Source organism: Mauremys reevesii, linkage group 3, assembly GCF_016161935.1.
Source record: "Mauremys reevesii isolate NIE-2019 linkage group 3, ASM1616193v1, whole genome shotgun sequence".
NCBI classification, from domain to species: domain Eukaryota; kingdom Metazoa; phylum Chordata; order Testudines; family Geoemydidae; genus Mauremys; species Mauremys reevesii.
Genome location: NC_052625.1, coordinates 98737018 through 98751487, shown reverse-complemented (window position 1 = coordinate 98751487; position 14470 = coordinate 98737018). Strand labels below are relative to the sequence as shown.

Here is a 14470-nt window from a genome sequence, read left to right as displayed (position 1 = left end):
GCTCCCATCTCCTTGGTGATGTACAAATTGGGATTTTGAATGTAGAATTCCTTTTTAAGGAAGCTGCTACTACTTCCCCTCTGAGCCCAGTGGTGTAGTCCCTTTCTGCTAGAGATACTTTGCTCCACCTATGCTGCTATGCTCTGTAAAGATTGCACATCTTTCCTCTGTAAACTACATGAAAACTAATAGATGTAGCTTGATTATATATGGGAAAAACACTATGAAAGTATGATAACCTAAGATTATAGATTTGTTTTTACTTTTCAAAACTGACATGATTTAATACGGAAACTGACGCTTCTTTCATGTTTTACTTCTAGGAAGCTCTTGTAGACTGCTACAAACCAACTGAGGTGAAGTACCCCTTTTCTTGAATACCATTTTTCCCTGTTAAACAGTGTAGTTGCACTATAGCTATCTGTATCTTTAGGTAAAAATATGGGAATGCTGATTTGGAGTTGAGGGGGTCTGAACATTTCAGGCCTGACAGTCTCCCCTGGAATGCTGGAGTTCTGTTGTTTTACTTGAGCAGGATTGGGCTCTTTGGAAGAAAGTTGATTATTCCTAGCTAAGTATTAGGGTTTTGATTTCTGATGCAGGTAAAATGTGCAAACTATTAATGTAGTGTTACTTGTCCTTCTCTAATGCGTTGGTTGCCTTCAGTAATACCGAAATCAAGATGTGAAGCTCAGATGTAAAGAAGTGAACAAATGGAATTACTTCATCTGAAATGATAAAAATCTGACCGAACGAATTACTATATTTGTGTAACATTGTTTCAACCTATTAAATGTATTGTATGGTCTCCTAAGCAAGACCACTAGACTCTCATCTTTTTTTAACTTATCTTTGGGGAGAGACTTGCATCTTATTTTACAGACATTTGTTTGAGCTGTATGTGTCCAGCCACCTTATAAATGGATACAAATACAATACAGTGGAATGATTAAGCCAACAGACTTCTATTAAGTGGATATTTGCATCAAAGTTTAGAAAATACTTGTATGCACCTATACCACAATTGCACATGTTTACTAGGAAGAGTGAGCCTGGTGATCTAACAGATATTTTGGCTTTATGCATAAAACCGCAATAGTTGAACTACTAAAATGCATGATCAAAACTTTTAGGTTACTCAACACTTTATTTAAAATAAAGTGATCCCCATTATAAAAATCAATACCTTCTGAACAAATGCCAAATAGTGGTATCTAAGATACTGCAGTTGTGGGCAGGGAATGCCTGGTAGCTTGGATTCCACTATTGGGTAACTGCTGTAGTCAAGCTGTGCTTGACAGGGGGTGTGCCATTATTAAACAAGGCTGTGGGCAACTGGTTCTGCTTCAGGGGAGAATAGGGCTGAAATGGCTGTAATCTGAGCTGCTTTCTTTAACATAGAATACTGAAGCAATCTGTCAGGCAAAACCTCTGTCATGGTTGAAAGGACAATTCTTTGTCTATTTCTGCCTTAAATTCTTACAGAACCTTATACTGGAGAAGTCTGTTTATGACCAATTGCTGCAGCTATGGCCAATGAAGTCTTTTGTTCGTGATGATGGAAATGTTGCTCAGAAAGGCTCGGATACTAATGCTGGTTTAGCTTATTCTTCAGTGTGATGGAAATGGTAGAGGTGATACGTTGCTGGGATTCCTACAGAGATACTAGGCTAAAAGGCCAAGTCTTCCTGATGTGTCTCACAGTAGTTGTGCTACGTTTGAGATGACCCAGTCAACATATTCTAGCAAAGGCCATTGAACTTCAATTGTTTTTCATGCTATTGGTCTGGAAGGCTGATCTGGTGTCAGGAACCTGACATTGCTGATGTCCCTTGGCCTCTGAGGTGGGGGAGATGGAGAGAGGAAGGGTGAAGAGATGCAGAACAGGAATAGCTCAAATGGACTTATCGAGGGTGGCTCTGAATGTGTCTCTTCTGTTTTAATCTTGCAAGATTACCCCATTTTCCCAACTAGATAAATGTGTGAGGATGGCTTTTTTGGGAGCGAAGGGTAGGGCAAGAGGGGAAACTAATAATTAAAAAATTAGTTTAAGCTAAAATTGTTTTGCTTAAAAATCTGTTCATTATACCAAAATTCTGACTAGTTTTTGAGACAGATACAAATTTTATTTCTTTATTTTAAATACACAACTGACACTTGAGAATGAGGTGGTGTTCGGTGTTTAACATAATTTTAGAAAATATCTGTATGCGTGAAGGAATTCACGTACAGTAATAAAAACAGGGTTAATTGGTATGGCAGCTTAAATGGAACAGTACATAGATTTGTGTGTGCACTAATGTTAAACCCACTAACGTTAAACTGAAAGTGAAGAGCCAAAGTTTGAAGGCACCATGATAGGGGATTAGATTTTAGTATTCTAAATTCTTGGTCCTTGACTCCTGTGCCAGTGAAGTGGAGGCAATGCTCTTACCTTGAAGAGTCTCCTCTCACTCCCTTGGTGACCCTTTGAGCTGGCATGGGAGTAGAATTGACAGACTGCAGTGAGCAGGGTCTCTTCTTCCTCTGCCAGTGAGGTAATCTGCCCAGTTTGGGGTTGAGAAGGGGAAAAGAAAAAGTCCTGGGACATGGAAGAAAAAAATACTGTTTACATATATATAAACAAATACACAACATGCATGCGCATGTATCTGGCTGTTATCACACTAGCATGTGAACTATTTCTATAAGAGCAAGAGAAGTAAGTGTGTGTGTGTGTGCACACGCGTGTGCATGTGGAGAGAAGTGTAGTGTGTGGCATTTCTCCTTCTAAGGAGCTGTAATTCAAACATGATGATAAGTTCTATTTCTGGCAAGGATTTAACATTTAAAGATCTACCACCTGAAAAATGCTTGTGATCCTGAGTTCTAAGTAGAAAAAATTAATGTAGTATGAAATCTGCAATTTTACAGCACATGAAAGGAAAGCCAATAAAATCAAAGTTCAGTAACTTGAAGCTACATTATATGGATGATAAGGTGTCATTTTGGCAGATTGGTCATCTGAAGTCAGTTCTGCATAGTTTTGTCAACTCTTAGGAGGTGGAAGGTTAAGGAAAGTTTCAGGAGTTACTTTTGTGCATTTATACTCAATGGCTTGTCCGATCAGAAGAAACAGAATTATTTAGGTCATTCAGCAGGTGGCAGGTTTTAAGGTTTTTCTCTCTTTTAAATTATCTAAAATAATAATAGGCACTAATTTATTAGTGTTTATCTTCCTTCAAAGTAAAATACAACTAGACATCTGAGCATGCTCAGTTCTTCTAAAAGCTGAGGTTGTGTAAGACAGCAATTGCTGCTACTTTCACCTGAACGAAACATGTTTAAAGCTGGCATATTGCAGTAAATTATCATTTTCATGACTTTATAAACTTAATTATTCAAATAAAGAAATGTCAGTCATTCAATATTCTCCAATCATTTTGATTAAGAAGGTATTATGGATTATAGTTTGGCTTGCATATAAAATAAGACCCACTGACTAAAAGCTATTTAAATATATTCAGTGTAACATCTTAACCAGGAAAAATGTGTAATGTGACTGATATGTCCCCTAATCTCAGAAGCAAGTTTGGTAGTGTGTGCCAGGAACTAAAAATGTCTTCTGGGCAGATGATGCCAACTTCACTGTGTTTCTAAAAAGCAATGGCTAAGAGGCACACTTTGCAAGCTACTGTTAGATCCTAAAGTATAACTAATAAAGGCCTGCTTCCTTAATGTGATTAGGTCACACCTGCTGAAGAGAAACGGCGATACCTCTAGAAAACCCAGGGTTAGGAAGAGAATATAAGTTTAAAGAAAAGCCTCCAAGTCTGGCATGCAAACTGAAATTTTCAAACTTGGGCAAGACTTTTTGAATTGTATTGCTGAAGTCTTTTCACCACCCAAGAGTGGATACTCCTTTCATTATACACGGTTCAAAAATTGGGGATCCTTCTGTGACAGACTGAATGACTATTTTGGGGTGAATGAATATTTTGGAAGGCTACTGTAGCTCCTTTTTTCAGATGAATGGAGAAACTTAAAGAGCATTTTAGTCTCATCTGCAAAATAACTGTCATGAAGAGGTGAGGAATGTATGTTGGGTCCATATTTTTTTTTTATCCATGAGGGTCACTTAATAAATTTTCATGTTCCAGTTGATTTTAATATTTATGTATTCTGCAGTAACTTGAGCCTCTGTGCTCAAAACAGCTAGCCATTCTCAGAAAAGAATACCATCCCTATACTCTAGCATGTAGAAGAAGCATGGCCTTTCTGCACTGTCCTGGGAGTGAGAAGATCAAGACAGATCTGGGGCAAGTCAATATTTCTGTTCCTCAATTCCCTGTCTGCCAAATGTGGGGTTGCTTACTCTGAATCACAGTGGGTGTTTGTGATGACAAATTAATGTTTGTAGCACTCATGTTGCAGTGATGAGCACCATAGAAAAGCCGCTGGGTATTGTCACCTGTCAAGGAGGACACTAAAACTTACTTTTTTGACGATCTATTGAAAATTGAATATTAAAGAACTGTTGTGGACCTGACAAGAATGAGTTTTTATCAAGGCATCTATTTTGAAGAACTTGAGGACTCTGTCTGTATTAACTTTTGAGAATCTCCCACTGGTGCAGCTCCACCATTGGTAGCAATACTGAGAATGCTAGTATCAGAGCAAGTCTCAGAAACCTCTGGCTGGTCTACGTTAGCGCTCGTGCTGGTGGGGCTGCCACAGTGACTAGCACAATGGTAGGAGATTTCCTGTTGTAAACAAGGCCAATGAGATTGGTAATTCTGATAATTCATGTCTAGGCTGTCTCTGACTGGGGTGGTGTGTGTGTGTGTATGTATGTATGTATGTATGTATGTACTTAACAAGCTCCTGTATCCATGAATGGAGTCAGCAAAAGAAAGTACAGGACTCTACTAGTTAAGTGACTTAGTCAGTTCCCCCTGGCTACTTGAACAGTTGGAGCATTTCAGAAATTTTCAGTCCTGCATTGGTAGCTTTGTAACAAAGCTTTTGGACTATGGTTTGGGCTAAGTGTTTGGGCATGTCTCACACAATGCACATATTGTGCAGTTTATTCTACAGATGTGGCTGGCAAGTTCAATTTCAAACTAGAAGTTTACAACCTCAAAGCCAAAAAATCATAAATTTGCTGTGGCCTTGAAACAACAGTAACAAGTTCAAAACTTCATCTTTAATCACAAGGTTGTAATATTTACTGTTCAAAACCAAGTAGGAAACTAAACACCAAAGAAATGCACCTTTTACAAGAGAGGAAATGCAGTAATCCAAATAGACAGAGTATAGAGAACATAGGGGCAGTTCTTCAGATGGTACATAAATTCTTAGCTCCATTGACGTACATGGAGCTATGGCAGTTTGCAGCGGCTGAGGATCTGCTTCATATTGTACAGTGACACTGGAGAGCACTAGATTTGCACTCAATACCACAAACATAAGCAAAGGACCAGAAATGTGTTTCCATTGTAGTGATGTTGGTGCACTGCATGGGGGAGAAGAAACTGCAAAAACAGCAGTGCCTGCGAATGGTTCAGAAGGTGTGGGAATATCTCTTCCCAGTATACCTTGCTCAATCCACTGGCTAAGTGCCACAATAGAGATGGGAAAGGTCAGTCCCAATGAAGTGGCACTATCCCCTGGACAACTTGGAGGAAGGGATTATGTCTCCGTGAGCAACTTAGTGTGCAAGAGGACTGCTATCCACTCATGCTTTGGACCAATATAGATTGGGGAGAGAAAGTAGACTCATGGCTCCACCTCCTTCGTTCCCCTTTTGAGGCACCTGTCACCACCCCGCTCCACCAAGGGACCGTAGTGGGAACTAACCCTGCATTATCTTTAGCACACTGCTGGCAACTGAGGATTTGTATATTTTCTTCCCCACACACACCTGTGTAAAGACCTGTCAGTCTGTTCCTTTATTGAGACCAGGTGGGTGAGGTAATATCTTTTATTGGACCAACTTCTCGAATGTCCTGGGACTAACAGAGCAATAGCTTACTGTTCTTGTATTGCTCCAGCTGATCAGTGTCCCTCTGAAGAGATGTCCTCCACCTGTGGCCAGTGTTGCTCAATGACCCCATCAGGAGTTTTACTTGGTTGTGGAGAGCTAAGACTGTGGAGGGAAAGGTTACTTTGTGCAAATGAATACTGCCCCTTATTTGGCTTGTCTAGTAAACCAGACTAGAAATGCTTCTGTATAGGAGTCCAAGTATTTCTAGGATAAGAGGATCTTATCACAAGTATCCTGTACATGTGGAGAAACATCTGTAGGGATGGTGTCCAATTAGACTCTGGAACTAATTGGAATAATTTAAACAGGAAACCTGGAATTCATTGTTGGCCATTAAAACAGTGAATCACACCGCCAAAGGGGAGAGGTGATATGATTTCCCCTCTTGCTGAATTAGCATTTCATCTTTTTTTGTTTGTTTGTTTGTTTTAATTCTGCTTTATCTGAACTGCATGCCTGTGATTCTAGGAAAAATGTTAGCGGGGGGAGACCAGGAAAATGCCTGAAGGTCTGAATATAAATGAATTCAAATGAAATATAGATTTAGTCTCTCTCTCTCTCTCTCTCATGCATATTTGCTCCTTTGAATTAGAAAGGCATGTCTTCTAGAAACAATGGCCTCCCATGGTTCATTAACAGGGATCTCCTCATTTGTAACAAATTGTGTTTACAGGTGACCTGCAAAAGAAATTAAACTAGGTTTGTGCCTTTTTTTACTGCTTTGAAAATAAAGGCCTTACTTAGTGTGTTTCTTTGTTTTTTCTTCTTTAAAAATAAGAGGGGTGCCAAGTTTTGCTGCAGGGATTCCTTGGAGATATCAAAGAGCGAACTTTCTTAGCCCTTGATTCTTTAACAGAACTGTTGTTCCTAAGTGTTTTTCAGGCATATGAGTTAAATAGATGTTAACAAAACCTGGGAAGGGAAGGGAAGTGTTTTGATTTTTAAAAAAATTGGGTTCTTTAACACAATCAGTTTTTATTTGCATGGTAACTGTCAAACCTACCAATTCTCAACCATAATCAATCAAGCATTCCAAGAAAAACAAGGTAGAGAGAACCAGGATTTCTAATGTAAAAGTAAATAGTGGGAAACCTGTTTCTGAGGGGTGTGTGTGTGTGGAGAACAAATAGCCCCCCACCTATTAAGCTGCCTCCTTATACATCTGTAAAGAATAAAAGGTGCAAACAACCAATTTCAATCCTTTTCTTTGTAGCATTTAAAGAAAGCAAAGGGCCATTGCTGTTCCAGAAGTATTGAGTTAGCTAATTTGGTGATTATAAAATGAATGCACAATAAACCATTATGAAGCATCTTCCCATCTCCCAATCAGCCAAGGAAAACAAATCTGCAGCCTTGTGAGATCCTTCTTGCTTTCTTTTTGCATGCTTTCAAAGCAAAGAACAGCTGAGTATGTGAGCAGAAAGGCACAGCTGTGTATTAGTATCTGAGTTTTATGCAGGCATCAGGTGCAGAATGATGCCCAGTGCAAAGCAAAAATGTGCTGGAAGCACTCTGATTAGGAACTTGCTTCACTGCATACCTGCGGCATATATTAACTACTGCATGGTGTGAAGTGTCTGCAACCTACAAATGCATTGATAGTCATAAGTTTATATTTTAGAATTCTTTATCACAAGTAAAATTGCTCCTGAGGGGGAAATCGTTTCTAATAATTTCATTTATTTCCTTAAACCACACACATTACCATTCATTTATCTCCTTTCCTGATCAACATCCTTCACTTAGCTTAGATCTGGCTGGGGATTTCTCTTCTCCACCTACCAGCCAGCCAAATCAGCTTGTTTTGATGTTCTGTTGGGAGTATTAAGCAGCAACCAGCTGAAATTTCCAATGTAAAATGAAAGCCTCTTGCACTGTATGATGTGTAGGAGGGTTTTGGCTCTACTTCAAAGAGGGCTTCCCCCTCCTTTTTTGAATTTCTAAAACAGTGTTTCTTCTACTGATTGCTCATAATCTCCCATGTGTATGTTTGCTTTCATTTTAAACAGAGATTTCAGCAGAAAGTAAGCTGGTCATAGTTAAATTTGATATCAAAGGGGGAAAACTATTGAACAGCTCCTCTAGGAGGAGGGGTGAGAGAGGAGCTCAGTGGAATTCCATGGCCACATTTCAAATAGGAAAACCTGAGCATGCCAATATCAGAAGTGCAGCTATAAGGGTTCCTCTACTCACTTCTTAGGTACACAGGTCGCTGATCAGCTCTTTTGTGTTCCATTGATGTTAAGGAGTCAGCCAAGTTCTGAGCTCCATGTTTTGCAGCTGCCGAGTCAGGGGGCAAAGGAGGTGAAGTACCTGCAGCCTTTTATGGGAGCAGATAGGGAAGTTCCAGGCTTTTAGAAAGGGAATGGAAGACTGATCAAATAGGGCAGAAAGGAAGGAAAAAATTTCTCCTCCTCCTAAAACTATCCTAATCCAATGTTTGAGACATTGATGCATACTTTTTTCATTTGGGACAGCTGTGGGAGAAATCTATTCCATGTTTTGAAAAGTCTTCTTCCCATAATCAAATCTCTTCTAAATGGGCAGGGAGGAAACTTGCTTTCCTTCTACTGCATTGGAATAATATGTGTTGAGACTCGCGCAGTCCATCCAGAAACACGCTGACTCCTCTCTTGAGTTAAATATATATCTAATCATAAATGTTACTGATAGTGACATCTCCCATAAATACTGTAGCCCTGATAGCAAACAAACTTAAGCACTTGTTTTATCAAGGTTTCAACTTGTGTATTTGAGCCTATCAGTGTGGCATGTAGGTGCTGACTTTGTTCACTGGCATTTCTAACCCTTCCCCCTCTCCCAACCTTCCCCCCGGAATGAAACTTGGAAGTGCAACGTTTGTTATGGGCTAAGCAAAGGGCTTTATTTTTATTTAATATCACTATAGCGACACTAATGAAGATGTCTTTTAAATCTAGGTCTGATTACTTTCAATTCCAAAATGGAAATGAAAGTAATCTTGTCAGCTATTTCCTGGCTTGATACCCATATCTATATTATACTTCAGTATTAAGAACTTAATGGCCAAGCTGACACTCACATGTGCTAGTACTTACATCAACAAATTACCATATGTTTTTACAGTACTACAGATGGCACTACTGGTAAACTCAATTATCCAAAAGTCTCAAATGACATTAAAAATCTTAAGATTAGTTGGAATTCCAACTAAAACAAATTTTGGGATCTAATCAAAATTTTGATTCAGGGGATAAAACTCATTTTGTATAATTTGTTTGATTTTTACCTGTATTAAGAGGTGATATTGTACCAGAATTCATTAAATGTAAACAAAAAGCTATGATCATATACAAATAATAGTAGATTCATAATAACAAAGCAATGTTAAATTGTGGCCTCTTTCTGCAAACCGTGACTCATAACTAGTCTTTAAATGTAAAAGAAAAACCTGTTGAAGTCAGACTACTAGCTTGATTAAAGATCAACCATGTGCATAAGTTTATTATTATTTTAAACAGCACTGGCCCTTTTTAAGTTTAAAAACCATCCTTAATCACTCAAATTGTATCTAGATGTTAGTTGCTGGTTTTGCCTAACGTAAGCCTTGCTTACACTAGGGGCTAGTCTACACTTACCAGCCGGGTCGACGCGGTGAGTTCGACTTCTCGGAGTTCGAACTATCGCGTCTAATCTGGACGCGATAGTTCGAACTCCGGAAGCGCCGCGGTCGACTCCGGTACTCCACCACTGCAAACGGCGGTGGCGGAGTCGACCTTGGAGCCGCGGACTTTGATTCCGCGGCGTCTGGATGGGTGAGTAGTTCGAACTAGGGTACTTCGAATTCAGCTACGCTATTCACGTAGCTGAACTTGCGTACCCTAGTTCAACCCCGCTTCTTAGTGTGGACCAGCCCTAGGTAAACTTACATATATTCCCACCTATGTGACCCAGCTTCCGCAGAAATTGTGAAAGCCTCATGTGGGCAAGAATCCCTCAGCCGGACCCACTATTATTATGTCAATTAAATTTCCTTATATTTAAAAAGGTGGTAAAATGGGGTTTGGCTCTGGGACCCATGTAGCACTAGTGGGAACCCTAGTGTGACTACTTGGCAAAAGTGGGGCTAACAGTGATGGGGAAAGGGAACATTTTTGGCAAGCTTTTCCACTGTAGATGTGGCGTAAATGTCAGTAATTTCTCAGTAGTAACCACTGTCGTTAGAGGTTTCATAATAACTTCATATTTTTAAAGATTGTAGCTTTCTGAAACTGTCATCCTGGGGACGAAATTTCCTGAGCTTGATCTTTGTCTGAAGGTAAAAATTTTTGAGGGCAGGTTACCAAAATTGCCTCTGTTGTGTTTGAGGAAAGTGCAGGTGAAAACACCTTGTTGCACTTAGATTTTAACTCTGATCTCATACAGAGCTACATTTAAAAAAAGAAAGACTAAGGGCAAGTCTCCACTTACCAGTAGATTGGTACTGCTGCAATCAATGCAGTGAGTGTCGATTTTAGTGGGTCTGCTGAAGACACGCTAAATCAATGGGAGAGCACTCTCCCATCGATTTATGTACTCCACTTCCCTGAGAAGCATAAGGTGTAGCCACCGCGGTAAGTGGATCCAACTATGCCAACTTCGGTTACATTATTCACGTAACTGAAGTTGCATAAGTTAGATCGATTTTTATCACGGAAGTGGAGACCAGCCGTAAGTTTGAAACATAACATTTGACGTGAGCTGCTGCTTCTAGCTTTTGAAAAAAGCTGCTCAGTGGACAGCTGTCAAATAGACTTGTGTAATAAAAGGGTGGAAGATGAATAGCAATTGAGTTGTATTGCACATGGAGGGAATAATGAGTTTCTTTCCTTTCCATTTCATGATGGAATTGTGCATGTAGCCTTTACTTTAAGGTTCCAAGAGCTCTCATAAATTCCACCTTATCAGTAAAATCTTATCTCCTGGATAAGCTTGTACAGTTTGCTTTAGTGTTCCTCATTTAAAAAAAAAACCCCAAAACAATGTCGTCTTAATGATGCAAAATATTGATTATTTCTAATCTTTTTTTTTTCCCTAGGAATTTATCAGAGAACTGCTAACTCGGATAAGAGGGATGAGAAAGCTAAGCCCCCCTCAAAAGAAGAGTATATAACTACTCAAATAGTAGCACTCTTACAAGAAACCTAGCAAGGGAAATGGGACTTTGACTACAAGACCTTTATTAAAATAGAGTTGTCTTTCCGAGCAACTTTTGTTTGGTTTGGTTCAGTTTTGACGTTTACTCAAGGGAGTCTTATTTCATGTGCTTTTAAGGGTTTTTTTTAAGTGTCAATTTTTTTATCAAGGATACCAACGTTTTTGGATGCTGCTCAACTATCCTACTAAAGGATTATTGAACCAGGTGAAGAACCCAGGCATTAGTGACCACGCCATAGCAATGAAGGGCAGCAATCCCACATGGTGAATCAGAAGAGTATGTAAACTTGCAGAGCTAGAAGAATTGCCTTTTTTTTCCCCCTAGCAACTAGTTGGATAACATTTTTAGTTGGTTGTACATTTAACTCATGGATGTCAAGTTTCTTGTGCTTGTATGTACATAAGTTGTAAAGTGGGGGTGTGAATACTGTTTCACGTGGCTGGAAGGGGAGTTGTTACTGTAAACTATTTAAATGGTGGTTGAAGCAAACGTGTTACCAGAGGGCAACCGTTTAGATTACCAAAATGAGTGCTGCCATTTTATAAATCCATTTTAAAGCACCAAGGTGAAGAATTTCAGCATATCGTCTCATACAAAAAGCAACATATGAGAACTGGGGAGTTTCTTAAGGGCTTCATTTGTAGACTTCTAATTGTTTTTTTGACTTTGATGCTTTGCCAGATCATTTCCTCTTCACCTCACAGTGTGTTAGAGTTTTATTAACCTACTGTATAAGAACCTGACATGATACTTTGAGAAATGTCAATCACCATCTAAAAAATGTTTCACGGTGTGGGGGAAAGAAGTGCTACCAGAGCAAACTAAAAGCACTGTTTTGCATTGGAGGTTTCAATGCAGATCCCCCTCTCAATAAAGAACAGTGTAGCATTTGTTTATAGCTCTGTCCCCAGAACTAGGGGGGACTTGTTAGTTATGGGTCTTCCTTTCTTGTGAAAGCAAGAATGGAATACTTTCAGTGGATCCCTGACACTTCTTAATCAAGGACATTTTCCAGATGTTCTGTAAGCTACCATATGCCAGTAGATGAATTTAGTCAGGCATTTTATATCAAAGGTGCTCTGAACATATTTTATTTTTAAAAATAAGAAATACATGTTTGTGAATTTTATGTATGCTGGCAAGCTTTTTAAAATGTATTTAATTTTGTAATGTTTATCAATGATTTTATTTACCAGATATTTACTCAAATAAATGGAACAACTTGTGATTCTTGTTACATCTACACTTCCCAAAGTTACTAGTGCCTATATTCAATGATAGTTATACAGATGTATACACAGAAAAAATGAGTTGGTCAATACATGTCAGTCCAGCTTAGGCTGGCCTAATACCCTGGCTTGGTGGGGGAGTCAAAGGGGGGGAGTTTCTATGAAGAAATTATATGGAGAATTCCCTTTCTTTTAAAAGTCATCTGAAAGGGAGGATTTTTAAAAAAATTGTTTTAGTTAGTTATTTGCTGCTTTATAATGGATAGAGCCTGAAAACTGCTTTCAAAAAAGCTTCCCCTGCTTATCTTTTACACTAGAATATTAGGAATATGAAACTTTCTTTTCCTGATGTGCTTTGGACCAAAGAACTGGAGTGGAAAATTTCTCAGTCATCAGTCATAGAGCGGAGGTATTGAATCTGTCACCAAGGGTACCTTTTTATCCCAAGCATGGTCAGGAATCTATGTAGATCAAAAAGAAAACAGTTTTAGGTTGTCTTAAAAACTGTCTCACAGCAGCTCAGTTTTAAGTCTTGTCCCTCTTGATGTCTTGATCCAGCTCCGCCTTCCAAAAGAGTGTCTCAGGGCTTGTCTTCACGTACAGCATTATAGTGGCACAGTTACACTGGTGAAGCTGCCCCACTATAGCGCTTTAGTGAAGACTCAACTACATCAATGGGAGAGCTTCTTCCATCGGCGTAGTTTGTCCACCTCCCCAAGAGGCCGTAACTATGTTGGCAGGAGAAGCTCTCGCATTGACATTGTGCTGTTTACCTGGGGGGTTAGCTTGGTATAACTACGTTGCTCAGGGGTATGGATTTTCCACACCTCTGAGGGGTGTAGTTATACCATTATAGGTCTGTAGTGTAGAGCTGGCCTCAGCAAAAACATTGAAGTTGAGACTTCAGGTGAAATCCTGGACCCACTTCAGGTGAAATCTTGGGAGTTTTGTCATTGACCTTAACGGGGCTAGGGTTTTACCCTTTGATCTCCCCATTTTTGACACTAGAAATATCAGGTAAAACCTTTCCAGGTGTTAATGCATTATAAAGAAGCAAAAGAGCAGAATACTTCTCTTTAACTCTGTTGCAGGTCTCTTAAGACTAAAGTCACTGTTCTTGACATATGCTCCTTGTACAGGATGATATGCTGCAGACCGACTCATGTTAGAATGTCTGGAACCACACCACATTTTAAAGAAAGTGACTCATATGGGAACCTTCCTTAACTTACCACCTAGCCTCAAATGTTTGAGTATTAGATTTCAATAGTCTCTGCAGACTGAAATCAAATTCTGGGATTGGTACAAAGTTAGTCGTCCTTTCTAGTGATTAAAGAATGTATTATGTGAGATGATTCAGGGGCTTTCACATGCCTTCCTCTAGAAAACTTACTACCATGTACACACTTAGAGACCTTTTCATAATCTCCAAAGTAATAATTCAGTGAAGTATTGACAATGAGAGACACTCCAGTTCGAGAGACTTACCACTGGCATGGAGACTAGTGGTTATATTTATTTTGTTACTGGTACAATATCGGCTTACGTGAATATTATTCCCCTGCTATCTCCCAGCTTTGGATACCTGTTTCTCCTCAGGCATATAATGGAGACAGGCCTAGAACAACTCCCTAGTTCTAAACACCACAGAACTTTGCTTTCTCTGAATAATGCAGCTGGCTTATTAGTAGTAACATCCTAGATCTGAACACCCTGAGAGTTTTGGTATTTGGAATCTATGTCTGAATTTTGTGACTCGGCCCATAAAGGTTTTATTTATTTATTTTAAATATGGCAAACTTTCTAGTCCTGTGGTAATAAAGCATAGTACAGCTAAAGCTACACCAACTCACATATATATTGATAATTACGCTGCTGCTGTTTGTTCTTCACAAACAATAAATTGCCACTATATTAAATTTTACCTAAAAAATATGCACAATGTTGCTAAATGTTAATTAGCCAGAAAGGTGTAATATGCTCTCTTTGTTGTTAATTGCATCCTTTGTGATCTTCTGATTTGCACACAGCAGATATTGC

At 39.1% G+C, this 14470-nt stretch overlaps 1 protein-coding gene across 1 annotated transcript in view; it reads left to right on the top strand.

The window, feature by feature from the left end:
• Positions 1-12414, top strand: part of PPP1R14C (protein phosphatase 1 regulatory inhibitor subunit 14C) — a 65366-nt gene extending 52952 nt beyond the window's left edge. Inside the window, exons 3-4 of the mRNA XM_039531531.1 lie at positions 324-356; positions 11082-12414. Of these exons, the coding sequence (XP_039387465.1) occupies positions 324-356; positions 11082-11156 (108 nt within the window). The 3' untranslated portion in view covers positions 11157-12414. The remainder of the gene's footprint in view (positions 1-323; positions 357-11081) is intronic.
• Positions 12415-14470: the final 2056 nt, after the last annotated feature.